General features: G+C 43.0%; 1 protein-coding gene across 1 annotated transcript in view; it reads right to left on the bottom strand.

Annotated features, from left to right (window-relative positions):
- Positions 1–646: 646 nt before the first annotated feature.
- Positions 647–19,437, bottom strand: part of pde8a (phosphodiesterase 8A) — a 24,268-nt gene continuing 5,477 nt past the window's right edge. The window contains exons 2-22 of the mRNA XM_056765660.1: positions 13,747–13,803; positions 10,269–10,459; positions 9,945–10,001; positions 9,750–9,804; positions 9,555–9,643; positions 9,403–9,481; positions 8,871–9,008; positions 8,361–8,449; positions 8,186–8,237; positions 8,047–8,089; positions 4,828–4,908; positions 4,614–4,684; positions 3,225–3,389; positions 3,084–3,132; positions 2,858–2,993; positions 2,568–2,766; positions 2,270–2,487; positions 2,006–2,138; positions 1,728–1,892; positions 1,515–1,644; positions 647–1,425 (exon numbers count right to left, since the gene is read on the bottom strand). Coding sequence (XP_056621638.1) covers positions 1,319–1,425; positions 1,515–1,644; positions 1,728–1,892; positions 2,006–2,138; positions 2,270–2,487; positions 2,568–2,766; positions 2,858–2,993; positions 3,084–3,132; positions 3,225–3,389; positions 4,614–4,684; positions 4,828–4,908; positions 8,047–8,089; positions 8,186–8,237; positions 8,361–8,449; positions 8,871–9,008; positions 9,403–9,481; positions 9,555–9,643; positions 9,750–9,804; positions 9,945–10,001; positions 10,269–10,459; positions 13,747–13,803 — 2,304 coding nt within the window. The 3' untranslated portion in view covers positions 647–1,318. The remainder of the gene's footprint in view (positions 1,426–1,514; positions 1,645–1,727; positions 1,893–2,005; positions 2,139–2,269; positions 2,488–2,567; positions 2,767–2,857; positions 2,994–3,083; positions 3,133–3,224; positions 3,390–4,613; positions 4,685–4,827; positions 4,909–8,046; positions 8,090–8,185; positions 8,238–8,360; positions 8,450–8,870; positions 9,009–9,402; positions 9,482–9,554; positions 9,644–9,749; positions 9,805–9,944; positions 10,002–10,268; positions 10,460–13,746; positions 13,804–19,437) is intronic.

Below are 19,437 nucleotides of genomic sequence, written 5' to 3' on the forward strand. Positions count from 1 at the left end.
GTCCCAGAATGCACTGCAGCGGCCCCTTTCTACCACAGTGAGGAGAAACTTCAGTGAGGGTTTCATTGACTTCTTTGGTAATGACATCACTAACCAAGGCAACATCCACCACAGACACTGGACTCTGAAACTGTAAAGTGCTAGAGTAAAAACATCTGAATGAGTGAGACACACTAAATATTACGGACCGACCGACTCCTGAACCATCGGTCTGGATTATTATTTCAACCCTAAATCAAATAAATTACATTTAAAAAAAATTAACAGACACATTTAAGGTCATGCTATAAAAGTACAGAAAACATAACACAGACGTAATCTGTCAGTTACACTTTGTTTTACAGTTTACTTGTGACACATATTAAATGTATTTACCATCATTTATTCATAACTACATGTAACTAACCCCACATCAACCCATAATCCTCTAGTAAATACATGTAGTTCATGTTTATTATTCAGTACTTAAATGACACTGTAACACAGGCACTGTAGAATAAAGTGTGAGCAGAATCTCTTTACTATCTAAAGATGGGTTCACTTTTGGGGAGAAATGTGTCTGACTTGACTAACCCATTCACAGCATTTCAAATCTTGAAAGAAATCTTGAAACATTTCACGTGGGGAATAATGCAAACACTCGTAGTTGTCATATATTAAACTTTATGATGGTGGTGGCGTGAACATGTGCGCTCCCAAATACACAACAAGTGAGTGTGAATAATGAAACTCTCTTCAGGGTCATGGAGCAAATGTCTCAGAACACGTCAAATAAAAGGACGAGCGTGATCTCGGATGTGTCCACTTCCACTTGACATCGGTCCAGTGTAAAATACATTACCTATAAAAATATTGATATTTACTTCATACAACGTGAGCGTGTTAAAAACTGCAGATGTCCGTCGCAGGTCACCGGAGTGCCGAGCTGTATAAATATAACGTTACCGTAGAAAATAAGGCAGCGGTCTCGTCAGTAGATCGACAATATAGAAAAACGTCCCAATATTTTCACAGATTTACGCTGACGGGGAACAGCGTCATCACGGGACCGTCGCATCACTTAAGTCTATATACAACAGGAAGATTTCAACGGCTTCAGTCGATAAGAAAATAAAATGTGTTCATGTCTCTAAATCTGAAAATACAGATCATTTCTGTTAATCACTTTGGTGTTTATACTCTCGTTTCAGTATTTATAATCTAACATGATTCTCCGCTTGATTTATGACAGAAATCAAAATAAATAGCGTTCCGCAGACATGCCCGTGTGTAACGAAAGCGAACGAACAGAGCTGATGGCTAGTGTTCTTCACGGGTGTCATTCAGGAGGCGGTCGCAGGCTGCGCAGTTTCTGCTCGTCCAGACTCTTCCAGTATTTGAAGTTGTTGTCCAGGTGCTGCATCAGATTGGGCAGATCAGCAAACGCTACAGACACAAAACATCATCATCTCACACCCTGATAATAGTGTTGAACGCAAACGCAATGGCTGATGAAGCAGGCGTGTAAGATTTACCGTCCCAAGCATCAAACATATCCGTGATGAAGTAATCGATGAAGGAGATTTGGGATTTGGGAACGCTGCAGGTGTTTCTATCAAACACTGGCATCACCACCGGCAAACCCTGCTGCTTCTCCTCATCCGTCTGCACACACGGACACATTACAGCTGGTAATTGTCTTGATGTCAAGAGTTATGGGTACACAAACACACACACACACACGTCACCTGTGCAAAATACTCCTCTGATATGCGTCCAGCCCATTCGATGCACAGCTCCAGCGGTCTGCAGGGGTTTGAGATATCAGCACATTTGATCAACATTCGCTTCACCAGAATACGGTTTTCTGGAACCATCAGGATGCCCTTGGCCGACTCCTCCTCATCATTGCCCTGACACCAGATAGACCGAGAGAAGCATAATCACGTTTCTAGATCCTTTTCAACAATCCTGCCTGTGAAGTGCTGTAGAAACTTTAAATCACACATGCACAAGCGTTTCTTACCCCGCTCTCCTCCAGAGCAGCCAGCGGTTTGTTGATGCTATTGACAAATTTGTTTACGTGTTCAAAGTGTTTTGTCATCTCAGTGGCGAGGACCATGTCAATAACAGCCTGCCGAAGTGTCCGGTATTCATTCCTGTGACACAACAACACTGTGATTCTATTCAAATGTACATCTATCTTGAAGAATGATGGAATTAAATGATTCAAATTGCAAAGGTACATTAGAGATAGTTTCAGGCTAGTTGTGTGTGTGTGTGTGTGTACCTCTCCATGTTCCTGAAGATGTTGCACTTCTCGTCTCTGGTGGTGATCTGAAAGGCGAGGGCAGCATGGTGACTCTCCAGCACGGCCGTGTCGTTGTACAGTACAGCCAGCTCACTTCCTGCATTACACAGGAAGGAGTTCGTCCTCCCCGGATGATCAACGTCATGGACAGTGGCAGCGATGAGAGATGCCACCTCATCTATGGGGTCCAGACTTTGCTGAGGACGAGACGAAGCCAACGCATGATTTCTGCAGCCACATTACGGGAGGTCTGAGGATCACACGTCTGCATGCTCACCTTCACACGCTCCTTGCGCAGGAAGTATGCAGTGGCGTGCAGCACGTCTGCTGCATGTGTGGAGTTGTGGTAGGAGTTACTGGAGTGATAGTTGGCTTCAATGACCTGCAGCCACGAGCGAAGCGTCGTCTCCGGACAGTTGAGAAACTCACAAACGCCAAACCGTGAGAAGATCTTTAAGCCCAGAAAGGTTAATGGCCTGAAGAACAGAGACACGGACCCGAACGCTTCATCTCAAGTCTTTTTTTGTCTTTACTCCTGTGTGTGTGTCTGTGTGTCTGTGTGAGTACCGTTTAATGGTGGCTGACTCCAGGTTAAAAATATCAAAGTCCCATGAGTCTTCATTCTCCATCGTCTGCGCGATGCATGCTGGGATATCATTGAGTGACAGTGGTGTGGTCAGGTGACTCGGCATGTGATGCAGTGCTGAAACATGACGTGTATGTGAACATCAGAGTCAAAGGTCAGCAAGAGCGAGAGAGAGAGAGGGTGTTTTCAGATCTGATCTGAACTCACGTTTGGTGGCTAAGATGTACTCATTTCCTGATGATCTGCGCAGTCCGTCCTGCAGACACACGGTCAGATGAGACGTTAATTACTCTAGTGTGCACGTGTCACACGTTGATGTTGTGTGTAAAGAGTCTGTGTGACACTTACGGTCATGAGACCTCCCACTAGATCACTGGTGTGAGGGTCTTCTTCTTTAGTACCGAGTTGAGGTGAGTATAACTCTGTGGTCCGCAGGATTTCCAGCACACGATCCAGAGCCTCGGCCACAGGCATCGGGCTGCTCTCTTGAGCCGCATTAATGATGTTTATCACCTACACACACATACACCTCACCCTTAAACACTTCTATAACCATTCCAGGATCATCACATCACCACGTGAGGCGTGCAGCAGGAGTACACATCAGTGTGTTAAATGTGCTCAAGAATTCACTCCACGCCAGCTGTTCTCAAACTGGGGCCCAAGACGGATCCAGGGAGGCCACACATTTTGTGGCATTTTATGAAATATAGAAATTGATCAAATATTTTATGCAATCAAACATCAGAAAAAAATAACTGATGTTCCAGCGTTGTATAATGGTGTATAAACGGCAGTTTAGTAGTTCTTCAAGGTGGGTGGGGATTATAAACTTATCCTCATGGTAGCGCCGCCTCTACTGCCGCAGCATCATTGTGAACGCAACCAACACACGCACATCACAGGAGTAATGCAGCATATCTATGGCGGATGGCAGCAAAACAAAATACTGCTAAAAATCTTATAGCAAAGAGCAGACACCCATCATTTGGTTTGCCCAGCGCACGAGGGCATTGTTAACGCAATGCTCTTACCACTGAGCTACAGGAAAGTATATTAGTATATATTAATTATATATTAATATGTGTATTTATGTGTTGCAAATCCAATGGCTCTGGTCATGATTCTCTCTGGCCAATCAGTGATCTGTGTGTACACAGGTACAGTACGCTTGCAAACCACAAGCGAGGTGGTACTAAAAACAGGTAACAGGTACAAAGTACTGTACCCAGTGGAAAAACCCCCAAAAGTGAGCTGCACGTGCCGTAAAAAAAAGCGACATAAATGACAGAGAAAGTTCTGGCATGAAACCAAATACAGTAAAATGTCATGTACACTTCCTGCTAAACCCCCCGAGAGGTGTCATGATGGAACTGGATATGTTTTTGGTTCAATTCGAAGTTTAAGTTTAAGATGAAAAGTCTTTATTTGGGGGCCTTACAACAAAAAAGTTTAAGAACCACCTATCTACACTGTGCAAATAGCCTGACGTTATTCTGCGATAACCACCAGCTGGATGTACATTATTCCTCATAACATGTCATCTGTCCCGTCCATTACAAACGATATTCACACACACACACACTCACAAATACGCACACTCACACACATTCACAAACACACACACTCGCACACTCACAAACACGCACATTGACACATTCGCTCACACACAAACACTCGCACACACACACACACACACAAACTCACGCACACACGCCACACACACACTCTGTGTACCTTAGTGATGGGTGCTTCAATAGTCATGGAGTGGATTCTGGCCATAGATGAGTGTCTTCTCTGAGAACTGCCTGTTTAACACAAGAACACTTTTAATACTGCACACACACACAGCCTAAAGACAGGTCAAAGGTCACAGGAAAATCCTGAGGGGCTTTAGTCTAAGGGTTAGTGGTAAAGGCTTTTAGGGTCAGGGGTCAGTGCTTCCTCCTACCGTCACTTCCTCGAGAGGTTGTTGAGCGGACATCCAAAGAACCTTTCCTACGGTCTTTGTATTTGCTGGACTGCTGAACTTCTGTCACACAACAAACAAAGCAGGTGAACATAAACACGCACACACGCGTGTCAAACATCAAAGCACACACATGACTGACACTCATTCAGGCGTCCAGATGAAAGAATCTCAATGATTTTTCTTGATAATGGAAAATACGCGTAATCATGCTATGTAGGCTTTAGCGTGAACATTTATGTTCATATGCCCAGGCAGTCAGTCTCAGTGACAAGTTTAGAAACAATATTTTGTTGGGTCAGTTGAATGTGCTGCTGTTTTTTGCCGGTCACTGCACAGATACAGACCAAGAGAAAGACGAGCTGCCTTGGCAAAGCAAACCTCACGTTTGCGAGGCTGTTACGGTGTTCAAATTGTCCTACCCTGTCAGATATATCCTACCTAAAAAATGTATTTAATCTTAACCAGATCAACAATATAAACAGGTAACGTTAGGATGATTTTACAATGCAAAATTCCCTGTCAGATAGATAGTCCTACCATCTTAAAATAAACACATAAAATAAATTTACAGCGTAAATACCCTGTCAGATTACCCAACCAGCATAAAAGAAACAATGGATTAATTTACAGGGCAACACTCTATCAAATTGTACTATATGTAGAATGATTAAACAACTAAAATACACTATCATATTGCCGTAGCAGTATAAAATCAACAGGTAGGATGAATTTATAGAGCAAAAAATGACATAATATTGATGTGCGCGTGCCTGGTAGGATAATCTGATGGGTAGGATGAAATTTCAGGACACATGCACATTTTTTCTACAGCACAAAAGCTATGGTTTATCTGCTCGCTTTACCTGTTGAAAGAAGTCGCTGCAACACTAGTTTGTGTGCGTTGCACGACTGTGTGTGTGTGTGTGTGTGTTTACGTGCGTGTTTGTGTGCACGCGTGCATGTTTGTTTGGCAGGTCCTGGGACGAATTCTCTCCCGCTCCGTATCCGCAGATCGATCGTCTGTGCAATGTTGCATGAAGTCAAACACACCCGATATTAACAAACATCGCGATGATTTTGAAGTCGACACATCGCCCAGCTCACCTGCTGGTCATCAGCACCTGCAGCTCGTTCCCGGAAGGGATTAAAGTGGAAGAAGGAAAGAGAACGATGAGAAGAGACTCCATACGAGATGTGTGTGATTGACCCTGTGTATTCTTTCCACTTTTCTCAAAAGATACGAATGCCTGACACCCAGAAGAGGAGAAAACCATCACCATTCACTGACCCCTCGCGGATTGCACCATACACCCGGAAGGACAGTGCACGAGCTGAATTCACCCATCTACTCACCTGCTAACAGATCCTGAACGCCTTACTCGATGTGGGAGGCACAACGAGCATACTTTTCCATGCCAGCCCCGGAAAATATGGATTATGTTGACTTAAAAAGGGAAATTCTTGCCCGGGTAGGCATTTCACTGGTCAACGCGGCACAACAGTTCCCTGAGGGGACATTCCAGGACGCCAAGCCAGTCCGTGCCCAGGCCGCACAACTTACCCGCCTCACTCAAGTCTGGTTGAGACCCGAGGAGTCCACGGCCCCCCAGGTCGCCGAGAAGGTGGTCATAGACCGCTTGCTACGCACCCTACCACGATAGTTCCAAAAGCCGTTAAGCATGATGGATCCATATACTTACTGAGAGCTTGTAGAAGCGGTGGATTTGGCCGGGACGCGGGAGACAGAGCGACGGCCCCATCCCAGAGCGTGGCTCCACCATGGCAGCAGTCGCAGGGCATCTCACGACCAGTAGGTAGACCTGTGGTTCCCTCTGCCCGTGATGAGCCTATGCCAACGGAACACGCCACCCCAGGACCCCGGGGCGTGGCTAGCTGGCTGTGTCGTGCACCAAACCTTATCCGCGGGATAAGGTTTGTTGCCTACCATCACCAGACAGATGGACTAGTCGAACGCTTTAACCAAACCCTCAAGAGGATGCTCCGACGTGTGGTGGCAGAGGACGGGTGCGACTGGGATCTGATGCTGCCAGGCGTGCTCTTTGGCATTCGGGAGGTACCCCAAGCCTCCACCGGACGCCAACCCAGGGGGCTCCTGGATGTCGCTCGAGAAGCTTGGGAACAACATTGGGAACGTCATTGAGCATGTACAGCAAATGAGGACTCGCATCGGTTCATGCCTCTGGTAAAGGAATACCTGGCCGAGGCCCAGTGCGCCCAATGCTGCCTGTATGACCGGCCCGCCCAGCCCCGAGAGTTACTCCCGGGAAACCGGGTGCTGATCCTGTAATCCTCAGTCACGTCCAAGTAACTGGCATTATGGAAGGGACCAGACACCGTGGTAGAGAAGGTCGGGCCGGTTAACTATCGAGTCCGTCAGCCAGGACGACGCCGGGTGGAGCAGCTGTACCATATAAATCTCCTGAAACGATTGGTGGCCCCCAAAGCACGAATGACTGCCTTCACGGAGAAGGAACCACCAGTGGTACGGATCGGAGAACAGCTGTCCCCCGTGCAAAAGACAGATCTCACGGCCCTTGTCTGTCAGTTTGAGGATGTGTTCTGCGAGAAGCCCGGAAGGACAAAAGTCATCCGAGATCCGCACCCACCCAGGAGTAGTGGTGCGGCAGAGAGCCCTTACCGGGTCCCAGAGGCTCGTCGGTTGGCTATAGAGGAGGAAATCAAGAGGATGAAGGAGCTCAAGGTCATCGAGCCTTCCCGCAGCCCCTGGACCAGCCCCATCGCCACTCTCCACTTCTGTTATGACTTTAGATGACTATACAAAGTCTCCAAGTTGATGGATACCCCATGCCCTGAGTGGACAAGCTGTTAGGCCGTTTCGGGAAGGCCCGGTCCATATCCACCATCGATCTCACCAAGGGGTACTGGCAGGTGCCGTTGTCCCATACGTCCCGGGAGAAAACTGCCTTTAATACTCCCTCAGGATATTGGCAGTACCGAGTATTACCATTTGGATTACACTGGGTCTGTTTCACTTGCAACCTTGTTCGTTTTGTGTCTGTTCTGCCACAGTATGCTTAATCTTAATAGCATGATTGAAGAAGCCACACGTACACAAACAAACATACAGCAAGTTTGAATACACAAACACATGCTTGTGTGATTATGTGTTGTAGTGTCCTGCTATTGCATGTTCAGCCAAACATTGTGTGGTCATACCTGTCTGTGATTCCGCCTGAACTCTCTCACAAGACTTTTCTGTCTGGATCAGAACAAAAACACACACACACTTCATTAACCTTAGCCGCACAAATAACATATATGACATGTGTGTGTTTGCTGAACTGGATCTTCTTACCCTGTTATTATCATTTAAAGGCCTGTTAACAGACACACAGTGTCTGACTTTACTGTAGGAGAGAGAGAGAGAGAGAGGTGTTTAGGTTTATCTCACACAGTTCCTCTTTGTGACTCTTGACTGCGACAGTAACATGACAATCATAAATGTTGAGAAAAACATCAAGAGCGCTCACCCTCCCTGACCGACCACTGGTGTGATCTTCACATTCTGCTGCACACTATCACCATTCTTCTTTTTGGCGTAATAAACACCCTGCCACTCCTGCAACACACAAACGCACGTACACACAGACACACACAAACACACGCACATTCACACAGATGAGAGAGAGAATCTAACAGCATACAGAAGAAGGTCTGAGACAGAATGAAAGTTGAACCCCTGTGTGATGAAAGCGTAGCGAGCGAAGCTTCAAACGCTCCTCCAGCTGTGTTTGTGTGTGTGTGTGTGTGTGTGTTTGTGTGTGTGTGACCTTTGTATTATGTGAAGTCAGATGCAGGTTATTCACACCTGAAACGTCTCTGACCGTCACACTGTTTTCTATCCAGAATTCCCAGCTGAATTATTTAGGTGGATGTGGATTGGACAGAGCACCTGAAGGTTGTGAGGTGGTCTGCATTATGACATGAGCTTCACTCTCTGACCTTCCACTCACCGTACCTACATTACATTACACACTCACTTTTCCTCTGCGGATACAAGCGTTGATGGTCTCCAGCAGGTCAGCTTTGTTTTTCTCACTCTTAGGCACTTCTGTGTTTTCCTTCAAAAGTTCTCCACGCTGAAAGCCCATGATGCACTCGTACGCTGGATTGACGTACTGACACACAAACACAGATCACTGACACTGCAGCAGATATTCATCATTATTCTGTTCGTCAGCATGAAGAATTAACCCAATATTACACAGATTTCACAAACATCACAACAACCAACATTGTTTATATATCCCGGTGAGGACCTAAACCTGAATACACACCAACTCATGAGGACTCGTGTCACTGTGGGGAGCAAAATTGAGGTCCTCATGGACACAAAAGATTATAAATTGTACAGAACAATATTTTTTGAAAATCTAAAAATGCAAAAGGTTTTCTATGATCTTTAGGGTTAGGGGATCAAATATACAGTTTGTACAGTATACAACTCATTACACCTATGGACTCTCCCCATGGAGATAATGTGTGTGCGCGCGCCTATGTGTATGTGTGTACCTGTATGAGTTGATCTTCATTGCTAATCTCGATGGCTTCTTGACTCTGTTCCAGTGCAGTAAACACAGCATTGCAGGCTCTGAGGACGCACACAATCGAATAAAACACACAAAACACTCCATCCTCCTGTAATAACCACACACGAGACTCACCTGAGTTTGATCTGAGCTCGTATTTCTCCATGATAGAGTTGAATGAGTTCATTGTAACAGGTCATCATGTTGGAGTTTTCTATAAATCTCTGAGTGACAGTAACACACAAACACATCACACACCAGCACAGCAACATGTCTACTGTTGTAATGGATCTGTGTTTCATTTCTTTAGTGGCACAGACACACACTCACCCGGTTAAATCCAGCTGATATCAGGGGCATCACAGTGGATTCTTCACGATCCGGCCTTCAACATAAAACATTCATTATTAGGATTTTTTTAAATGACATGATATTTGAACATCTAATCTACATCTACACAAGACCTCGTGTGTGTTTGTGTGTGTGTGTGTGTGTGTGTGTGTGTGTGTGTGTGTGTGCACAAACCTTTTCACAACCGCCACGATCACAGTGTTCAGAGAGCAGCTCATGGCTCGGATTGAACTGAGAGAGAAAGTTCACACAATATGAGAACACACATACACACGCGTGCTCTAGAGTGTTTATGGTCCTGTGATGTCATCCAGGATATAAACAAACAAACACAGTAAGGTCTGATGAAGCCTTCATTTCTGTTGGAAATCCTCTTTATTGATATGAAAGTAAATTTATCTGATCAACTTTTAGAAGCTGGACTCACATGACATCCAAACAGTCGTTCATCTATTCAATTCTTTTGATCGGACAGTAATGGTTCAGAGAGGAACGTACCGACAGAGAGCTTCACCATCAAAATGTCTGGAATGTCTGTGATCGATAAGAATCAGATCATGGTTCTTCTCCAGGAAACTCTCCAGCGCCGCTTCTGGTGTTCGAGCTATGTTACACCTGAACCCGGCCCGCTCGCACGCCCAGCAGAAGCCGTTACTCTGAGCATCGTCTTTGGCAAACACTAACAGTACCTAAAGACACAAACACATCACGGACAGGTGGAAAAGTGTCAGTCGTCAGAACCTCACACCTTCACAGAGACCCAACACCTCTGTGACGCTCAATATTCCCACTCATGATCTCCTGGATCAACACGCTGACATCATGCAGAAAACATACAAGATACACGCAACTGATCTGTGTCCATCACGCTTCTAAAGCTACTTCACATCCCTCCCTCACTCCAAACATAAACGGCAGAATCGCTAATTTTTTATTTTGTAATTAGCCAAATCAACGCGTTAACGCAAGATGATTCATTTATGGAATTAACAGCGATAATTTTATTAACGCATTCCCGCCATGTTTTACCCACAATTCAACCCTGCCGCGTTCATTCCTCATTGCGTTAACGTTATGGGTGACACGAGCGAGATGGAGGTGTCGGAAGAACCCGTTGGCCATCTGGATGGTCAAGAACTGTAAACTGATTAATATTGTCGAGGACATGGGCCTCTCAGAAGTTTTGAAAGCGGCAACTTTAGACGCATTTTATACACTACCGTCGAGAGGCACAGTATGGAGACAAAATAGGGTCATATATATTTGCAACAGAAAAAAAAATTTGCAAAGAAAACATAAGTTTTGCAAAAAAAATAGGGTATTAAGCAAAAAATATATCTTCGCAAGTAAAACTTAAGAATCTGCAAAAGAAAAGTAAAGCACAGAGAGAAAAAATCAAGTTTAGCAAAGTAAAAATTCAGCAGCAATAATTTTGCAACACATCTTTTCCTTTGCATCGCTCCTTTAAATCCGCATTTCAGCCAATCGCTCCCTTGCGACACAGTTTTTTCTTTGAACTTCACTTTTCTTTACGCCTCGCTTTGTGTCCCTGATTTGACGTGGGGGAGGAGACAAGAGATTGGGGGGTGTACAAGCGACCTGAACCTGCCTCCCCTTACGTTACGCCATCAGTGTAAACTGCTTTGCAGACTGACGCCTGGGCCACACATAAACACGTATGCAGTACAGACCCGTCATGCGCCGTTGTATGTTTGTTTGTATAAAAAACTTTTTCGTCATTATGATTCTTTCTTTTGTTTAGTGCAAGTTGTTGATAAAAGAAAGGCTATCGTGTTTATCTGTTGTTAAGAAGGTTGCGGAGAAGAACGAGGTGCAGACTTTGGGTTCACTTCACTCTATGAACCAGTGCAGAAGTCAACATTGATCATATTACCACATGCTTGTCACCTGATTGTCACTATCTGCATGCAGCTTCCCCATTAAATATAAACACTGTAGGATGTTTGTACGAAAAAACATTTTAATCCGATTTATTGTTTTTACAATTCTTGTTTTGTTTTTATAGCCTAAAAAATGTAAAATAAAAAAAGGTAGTAAACTTAATTTGTATGCATTTTTGGTGAAATTATTGCATTCCTATAACCATTCGTGTTCATTTTGGGCATGATACGTGTGCTGCTGTACCGCAAAAATAGACTCGATGTGTAAACGATCGCTGCACTAACGCAACGCATCTGCAACGGACATGCCGCACTGCATAAGCGCGCTGTGTGAATGATCTAATCCGTTAACATGTGCGCGTAAAAAAAATGCGGACCGCACACACACTGCACACGGAGTATGTGTGGCCAAGTCAGTCTGCAAAGCAGTTTACGCTGATGGCGTAACGTAAGGGGAGGCAGGTTCAGGTCGCTTGTACACGCCCCAATCTCTTGTCTCCTCCCCCACGTCAAATCAGGGACACAAAGCGAGGCGCAAAGTAAAGTGAAGAGCAAAGAAAAAACTGTGTCGCAAGGGAGCGATTGGCTGAAAAGCGGATTGCTGCTGAATTTTTACTTCGCTAAACTTGATTTTTTCTCTCTGTGCTTTACTTTTCTTTTGCAGATTCTTAAGTTTTACTTGCGAAGATAAAAAAAAAATTCTGTTGCAAATATATATGACCCTATTTTGTCTCCATAGCACAGTGATGACTAAAATCAATTGACGCTAAAAAGAAAACGAAGGAAGAGGATTTGGCTTCAGCGGAATATGTTGCTTTGACAGTAGACCACTGGACCTCCATTAGTAACAACAATTATCTGGATGTGATGGCGCATCACATCACTAAAACCTGGAAACTAATGTTGTTTGGTTTAACCTTAATGAAAACAGAAGAGAGTCACTTTGTTGAGATATGTGCTTAACAGTTTCAAATTGCGGAACACAAGTGGAAAATTGAAGAAAAAAATAGATTTTCTCGAAAAGAAAAACGTTCCATTCACCTATTCTGTATTTGCTAAGAGCAATGGCCTAAATTGCCAAAACTGTTTAGAATTAAATATTTTTTTGGATTAGTCAATAATAAAAAAGAAGAGACAAATGTGATATCCGCTTCCTTTCATTTATCTTTCTGTTCTGAGAACAGTAGGCTACTCAGAAAACGTGAATTTTTCAATCATATTTAGTATTTTGATTAATCGAAATTAATTCAAGAAACCTTGTTATTGATTAGATCGTTCGTTCGACAGCCCTATTTGTAATGCTTATGCTGGACGTCATGACATCAGCGGTGAGGAGAAAAACAGGAAAAGGAAATATCTTTTGTCTCACTTTCAACAAGACGACACTAATCTACTTTTCACCTCAAATATATGACATCCATTCAACAGACGCTTCACTCACAAGATGTTTGTGAAGAGAATAATATGATGTGCAGCGTGTCTTCAGATGTACACACGCGCACACACACACACACACACACACACAAAGCTCTTCTATGACACTGTCACAGTTATAGTGGGTTAAGTTTGTTTGGTTTTGTCATTGGTGTTAATTGTGGTTCATCACTTGTTTGTGTAGATTACTCCTTCAGTTCAGCTGTGTTCACTTCAGTCACTCATTCGTCGTGTTATTCAAACCCTCTGTTCTGTTTAGTTCTTCATCGGTTATTAATTGGGTTTCATTGTGTTGATTCTTGAGTCTCTATTGGATATATTAAAGAACCCCTTTGGATCGGACTTCCTCTTGTGTTTTTTGGATACACTCACATACCCGTGACAGACAGAACTTCAGCTTTGGAGCTAATAATAAAGTTTCTCAGGAGAACACATGAGTGAGGTCAGATTCATCCAACCTCTGTAAATTTAGCTCAAAGAATTAATGAAAATATCTGAATATAGAACACACACACACAGAGCTGAGAGTGTGTGATTATGGACCACACAAAACTACACAAACACATCTCTTCATTACGTGATGTTCTCACTAATGGATTGGTGTAAACATGTTACATGTGTACATGTATGTCAGTCAGTACCTGTAGCTGATCTTCATAGAGCTTCATTGGTCCAAACTGCAGCTCTGTTAAGCTCTTCTGAAATGACAGTAAAAGTAAACCTCAGTGCTGCTGCATGATTCAATCTAACTCTTGACTGAAAATCTCTCAAAAAGAAAAAGAACTAATAAATGAACTTCTGAAAAGATAAATATTCCAGCATGTCCAGTTACCATAGAGACAACCTCCCAAATGATCACTACACACACACACACACACACACGTGAAGAATAATGAGCTGTTACTGCATGTGTGAGTTTAAAGTTATAACTTAAACTAGAGGTGCTCCGATTGATCGGTCGCCGATCATAATCGGCCGATAATCACTTTGGGAAGTATGATCGGCGGTCTCTAAAAGGCCGATCCAGAAAGCCGATCAGATGACGCAAAATTGACGAGACATTTATTTTACGCGATATGAAAATGGCTTCACCGGTCTGGCAATTCTACAAGGTGTGTGAAATAGACAATGCTTTATCAATCTGATGCGTGTGTACTATGTGAATTCCACGATGCGAGAAGCACCCAAAACATTTTTACACCAACAACCTCTTTAGACATTTGTGGGTTAGTCACGTAAAGGAGTGCGAGTAGTTTTCAAAGTTAGCCTCGCGCAGAGTGAGCGGGCAGTTCAGCAGCTCGAGCGCAACTCAGATGCAGAGATCGCGTCAACCGAAGATTCATTTGTTCTACCAGTGATAGAAATATCTGAAGGCAATCGTCATTTTGACGGACTACAGTAAAGGCGATTTGTAATTCCCCTTTTTATCATTTCGTGTCATTAGAACGTGATCGTGAATGAACGTGATTGTGAGCGGAAGGAGGTAGACTATCGCGAAGGGACGTGTGTTTCTATTCATGATCTTACTCTCAAATGTCTGCTCAGTTTTGCTAAACGCGCATGTGGTCAACAGAGACTCGAGATGCATCCATCACTCCCCGCATACACACAGGCGCGATGTGGTGCCGTCTTTACAGAGTTTTTACTTCATAAAATAGCGTCTTTTTGTATTAATAATAGCTTTCAGTGAGTGGAAAAATATCTCTAACTGCGTTTTCTCTGTTCAGTGAAGCAGCACATATATGTGAAACCGGACAACAAAAGAAGTCTTATTGGTACATTTTTGGAAAATAAGATTTTTACATAATTTGAAAGCTGAATAATTAAGCTTTCTATTGATGTATAAGTTGTCATGATATGATCATATCTGGCGGAGATATACCCGTTTACAACTCTGGAATCTTAGGGTGCAAAATATTCAAAATATTGAGAAAATTGCCTTTGAAGTTGTTAATAAAAGGCCCTGTTAATGGCCATCCACTCACAAAAATAAAGTTTTGATATATTTAGTATATTGAATTTACAAAATATCTTAATGGAACATGAGAAAATTCGATCATTTTGACCCATACAATGTATTTTCGACTATAACTAAAATATTCCCGTGCTCCTTAAGGTTTCGTGATCCAGGGTCACATATGACCAAACCACAGCTTTCTTGTGAGTACAAAACACCTTTTACAGGCACCTGTCATTGTTATTGTATGGACATAAGAACATAAACATTTGCTTGTAATTAGATTATTATTTTATGTCCGACAACAGAAACATTGAAAATAAATGAAAAGTCTAAGTCTAGCACAACCTCTCCTCAGCTGTCAGTAACAGAGACATTTTTAAAAGCATCAACCCTACTGCAAGCACAGTAAGAAGCATAAAGAAATATCAGATTATCAGATAAAATAATGTAATAAATTTGCTTTGATCACGGCCACTTTATATTGTGGAAGACAAAGGGTTTCTGGGACTCATGTCACATGCTGCTATGTTTTATGAAAATATGTGGTAACACTTTCCTTGAAGCATGTATGTTTAATTTATTGTAAAAGTATTTTTCAAGCAGTGTGATGCACATTTTAATGCATTGTAATTTCTAATAGATAATTGTTATTACAGTTAATACATTATAACACTAAGCAATTTATTGTAACACGACACATTTTAAATTGGTTATAATTATTTACAACTACATATAATGCATTACAACACACATTATGAATATTAATAATGCATTTTACCTTTTAATAACTCTTTATAATGCATTATACATAAATGCTTCAAGGAAAGTGTTACCAAATATGTAACTTACTAATATTCATTAGTTAATTCATGACACTTTCTCTTTTGGTACTCAGAAAGCTTCAAATAGTTCCTATAATCGGTGATCGGTATCGGTATCGGTATCGGCCAATACAGCTTTCAGTGATCGAGGATCGGTGATCGGCTAAAAAAACCCTGATAGGAGCACCCCTAACTTAAACACAACAAGTTGTGAGATTTGTGGGCGGCACAAGCCTCATTTGAGCCCCAGCAGAGACCCCGATGAGCCGCAGCCGACCCACCGATGAGCCGCACGTGCCGCAGCTGAGCCGCACAAGCTTTTGGAGCCACAGTAGTGCTGCTTTTTCTATTAACATCACTGGTTGTTGTTAGATTGTTATTAGTCTGTAATTGGTCACCTCTGTATACCTCTAGAATCAATGCATTTACAGTTGAAAGAAAAAGTATGTGAACCCTTTGGGCTTACTTGGATTTCTTCATAAATTGGTCATAAAATGTGTTCTGATCTTCATCTAAGTCACAACAATAGAGAAACACAGTCTGCTTAAACTAATACTGCACAAACATTATACGTTTTCATGTTTTTATTGAACACAACATGTAAACATTCATAGTGCAGGGTGGAAAAAGTATGTGAAACCCTAGGCTAATGACTTCTCCAAGAGCTAATTGGAGCCAGGAGTCAGCCAACCTGGGGTCCAATCAATGTGATGAGATTGTATGTGTTGATTAAAGCTGGCCTGTCCAATAAAAAACACACACCGGTTTTGAGATGGCTGTTCTGAAGAAGCGTTGTCTGATGTGAACCATGCCTTGCACAAAAGAGCTCTCAGAAGACCTACGATCAAGAATTGTTTACTTACATAAAGCTGGAAAGGGCTACAGAAGTATATCTAAAAGCCTTGATGTCCATGTGTCCACGGTAAGACAGATTGTCTACAAATGGAGAAAGTTCAGCACTGTTGCTACACTCCCTAGGTGTGGTCGTCCTGTAAAGATGACTGCAAGAGCACAGCGCAGAATGCTCAATGAGGTGAAGAAGAATCCTAGACTGTCAGCTAAACACTTACAGAAATCTCTGGCACATGCTAACATTTTTGTTGACAAATCTACAATAAGGAAAACATTAAACAAGAATGGACTTCATGGGAGGACACCACGGAGGAAGCCACTGCTGTCCAAAAAAAACATTGCAGCACGTTTGAAGTTTGCAAAAGAGCACCTGGATGTTCCACAGCACTACTGGCAAAACATTCTGTGGACAGATGAAACCAAAATTGAGTTGTTTGGAAAGAACACACAACGCTATGTGTGGAGAACAAAAGGCACAGCACACCAACATCAAAACCTCATCCCAACTGTGAAATATGGTGGAGGGGGCATCATGGTTTGGGGCTGCTTTGCTGCCTCAGGCCCTGGACGGATTACTGTCATCGATGGAAAAATGAATTCCAAAGTTTATCAAGACATTTTGCAGGAACACTTAAGACCATCTGTCCGCCAACTGAAGCTTAACAGAGGATGGACGATGCAACAGGACAACGACCCAAAGCATAGAAGTAAATCAACAACAGAATGGCTTCAACAGAAGAAAATACGCCTTCTGGAGTGGCCCAGTCAGAGTCCTGACCTCAACCTGATTGAGATGCTGTGGCATGACCTCAAGAGAGTGATTCACACCAGACATCCCAAGAATATTGCTGAACTGAAACACTTTTGTAAAGAGGAATGGTCCAGAATTTCTCCTGACCGTTGTGCAGGTCTGATCCGCAACTATAGGAAACGTTTGGTTGAGGTTTTGCTGCCAAAGGAGGGTCAACCAGTTATTAAACCCAAAGGTTCACATACTTTTCCACCCTGCACTATGAATGTTTACATGTTGTGTTCAATAAAAACATGAAAACGTATAATGTTTGTGCGGTATTAGTTTAAGCAGACTGTGTTTCTCTATTGTTGTGACTTAGATGAAGATCAGAACACATTTTATGACCAATTTATGAAGAAATCCAAGTAAGCCCAAAGGGTTCACATACTTTTTCTTTCAACTGTATTATCATTAATTCTCATTTTCATACTGATAGAATCAAAACACAATGAATGTACACAGAGGAATGTGTGTGTGTGTGTGTGTGTGTGTGGACAGAGACTGTGGCCTTTTTTTCATGAGATAATGAGATTAGTGAAGCTCTATAAGCTTTCCACCATCTTACAGAATTCAAATCTCTGTTATCTAATAGAAAGAACTTGAAGTTTAACTTCATTCATTCAACTGTGAACACATGATGGGTTCATTTCACCACATCAGCAGCTCTTCAAATCACACATTCACTGAACTCAATGAGAAACATGTGACATGAGCAGACACAAACTCACTGTCTGACACACACACACACACACACACACACACAAACTCACTGTCTGACACACACACACACACACACACACACACAAACTCACTGTCTGACACACACACACACACACACACAAACTCACTGTCTGACACACACACACAAACTCACTGTCTGACACACACACACACACACACACACAAACTCACTGTCTGACACACACACACACACACAAACTCACTGTCTGACACACACACACACACACACACACACACAAACTCACTGTCTGACACACACACACACACACACACACACAAACTCAATGTCTGACACACACACACACACACACACACACACACACAAACTCACTGTCTGACACACAAACTCACTGTCTGACACACACACAAACTCACTGTCTGACACACAAACTCACTGTCTGATACACAAACACAAACTCACTGTCTGACACACACACACACACACACACATACTGTCTTACACATACACACACACACACAAACTCACTGTCTGACACACACACACACACACACAAACTCACTGTCTGACACACACACACTCACTGTCTGACACACACACACACACACACAAACTCACTGTCTGACACACACACACACACAAACTCACTGTCTGACACAAACTCACTGTCTGACACACACACACACACACACACACACACACACACACACACACACACACACATACTGTCTTACACATACACACACACACACACACACACAAACACAAACTCACTGTCTGACACACACACACTAACTCACTGTCTGACACACACACACACACACATACTGTCTTACACATACACACACACACACACTGCATCCTGTCTGTTAACTGTATCCGCCCGATGGATCACACACACGCACACACACACACACACACACACACACAAACACACGCACACACACACACACACACACACTGAAGTGAATAACAGGAAGCTGGATGACATTGTTGTGAGGGACAGACATCAGTGTTACAGATACAGAGGGGCAAACCTTCCTCAGAGAGAGAGAGAGAGAAGAGACACAAACATTCACACTCATGCACACACACAAAATCACACATCGGCTCTCTCTCCTGACACTCATGCATGGAAACACACGTCTGCAGCCCCGGGGATCAACACAACACCAAATAAACCCTCATAACACAACAAAGTGTACC

This window comes from Triplophysa dalaica, chromosome 14, assembly GCF_015846415.1.
Source record: "Triplophysa dalaica isolate WHDGS20190420 chromosome 14, ASM1584641v1, whole genome shotgun sequence".
Lineage (NCBI taxonomy): Eukaryota > Metazoa > Chordata > Actinopteri > Cypriniformes > Nemacheilidae > Triplophysa > Triplophysa dalaica.